The sequence below is a fragment of the Asparagus officinalis genome, unplaced genomic scaffold (genome assembly GCF_001876935.1).
Source record: "Asparagus officinalis unplaced genomic scaffold, Aspof.V1 AsparagusV1_Un3320, whole genome shotgun sequence".
NCBI classification, from domain to species: domain Eukaryota; kingdom Viridiplantae; phylum Streptophyta; class Magnoliopsida; order Asparagales; family Asparagaceae; genus Asparagus; species Asparagus officinalis.
Genome location: NW_017975579.1, coordinates 1 through 1,956, shown reverse-complemented (window position 1 = coordinate 1,956; position 1,956 = coordinate 1). Strand labels below are relative to the sequence as shown.

The 1,956-nt window shown below is 33.2% G+C and overlaps 1 protein-coding gene across 1 annotated transcript; it reads right to left on the bottom strand.

Moving 5' to 3' along the window:
* Positions 1-435: 435 nt before the first annotated feature.
* LOC109828668 lies at positions 436-1,158 on the bottom strand (the record flags this gene model as incomplete). The annotated part of the gene is made up of 2 exons (XM_020395614.1): positions 760-1,158; positions 436-661 (listed from the first exon to the last, which is right to left on the bottom strand). Coding segments are annotated over exons 1-2 (625 nt in total), but the record flags the coding sequence as incomplete, so codon positions are not given.
* Positions 1,159-1,956: the final 798 nt, after the last annotated feature.

The window sequence follows — 1,956 nt, the reverse complement described above, 5'->3', positions numbered from 1 at the left end:
CTGGGATAATTTAGTGGAACAATGATGGATAATTCTTGAAGTGGGATAATTTGATAGGATAATTTAGTGAGATAATGGTGGATAATTTTATGAAGTGTGATAATTTGGTAGGATAATTTGGTAGAGTAATGGTGTGTATAAATTATTATTGTTAATAATTGTATATTAAAATAAATATAAGATTGATAAGCAATTGATTAGTCTAGTAATAACTATAAAATATAATGTAATAAAATATTTCTATTCATCTCAAATAATAAAATATTTTACAACTAAATAAAAATCTAAATCCCTAGAGTGACTCGACTTCCATCATCCCACATGGCCTCTGCCATAGAATTTCTCCAAGCTCCTGCAGCTGCTCGTTGAGTCTGTTAAGTCTGTAACTCATCTTCTTCATCAGAGTCATCATCCGCATATAAAAAAGATTATTACTCTGTGGAAGTGGAAGTCCATAAGGTCTACTCATTGCATCCTTCAAGACTCTTGCATCATTAGCAGAACCCTCCCACCCAGCTAAGACATAAATGAATTTGAGATCAAATGTGCAAGCTGCCAAGACGTTCTGAGAGAGAAAACCATGTCTATTTCGATAGGGCGTCTGATCTATGTTATACACCATGCACGGTATATGAGTCCCATCTATTGCACCGATACAGTCCTGAATAATCAATGTGTCAGACGATCTCAAGTGATGTGTGTGTGGCGCGCACGCATGTGTGTCTGTGTGTGTGTAAAATCTAAAGCAATAAGAATTACCTTGAAATAAGGCCAAAAGCGAGATTCTGATTTAACCTTATCAGGTGGATCAGTAGGGGGTGATGCCATCAAGCATGATGCTAAAGTTACCAAGGCCTGTAATGCTTTATTGAAACATACACTGATGGTCCATTTTGAACGATCAAATCGATCAGTTGCAACAGAGTATCGTTGATTCTGACTAACCGTGAGAAGAAAAATAGCAATCATCTCCTCAACACTAATGTGGTATGTGTCTTGTATATGACCCCGCTCTCTCAAGATATTGCATAACTTCATGAAGCAATCTGGGTACATGCGGTAAATTCTACGAAAATCTTGTGGATGATTATCCATCTTGGACTGTAAGTATGTGAGACCAAGATCTGTAATACCACGTCGAGTGTTTTTGGATACCATTGTGAATTTTTTGTGGTGTTTTTCTAAAGAAACACCATGTCCTTTTGTTTTCTTCCAAAGTGTTTTGAAAACACAAATTTGAGTTTCTTGATCAATACTAGTTCGACCATTTCCATACACATATATTATATTGTAATAATATCATATATGAAATATAACATATATGTTATAATATATTTTATATTAACTAATATACTATATTCTATTTTCCAAACACCTAAAAGGTGTTTTAAAATAAATGTGGTGTTTGTTGTTTTTGGATATTTTTTTATCATAAAAACAACATGGTTCCCAAACACATGGTATTTTTATTTTGATAAAAGCACCATAGCAATGAAGGACATACCATGGTTCCCAAATGCACCCTACAATGAGGACATCTACTCTTAGATGGAAAGTGCGTAAAGAAAGAAATCGTTGAAGAAGCTTTTTGGTTTCATAGGTTCATAATGGTTATTTTGTTTCTTTCCAGATAACAACAGATAATTTATAATATTGTTTTGTTTCTTTTTATCATCAAACATATATGATTAGAATATGCTGAAGTTTTACCCTCTTTTAGTTATTGAAAGTAGCATAGTTTTACTAAAATGAATACCGAATAATTTTCCCTTCAAAAAAGGCATATTGAATAATTTCTTAAAAAAGACAAGCCACTAAGGTCATTCATACTTATGCTTGTTGTGACCCTTGAGCAAAATATATTTCTTGAACAATAATCAAGATGCATGGAGCTGTATCAATACATTTAGGATCATAGTTACATTCCACTAAGGACAAGCCACTTTTCTTTTTTTT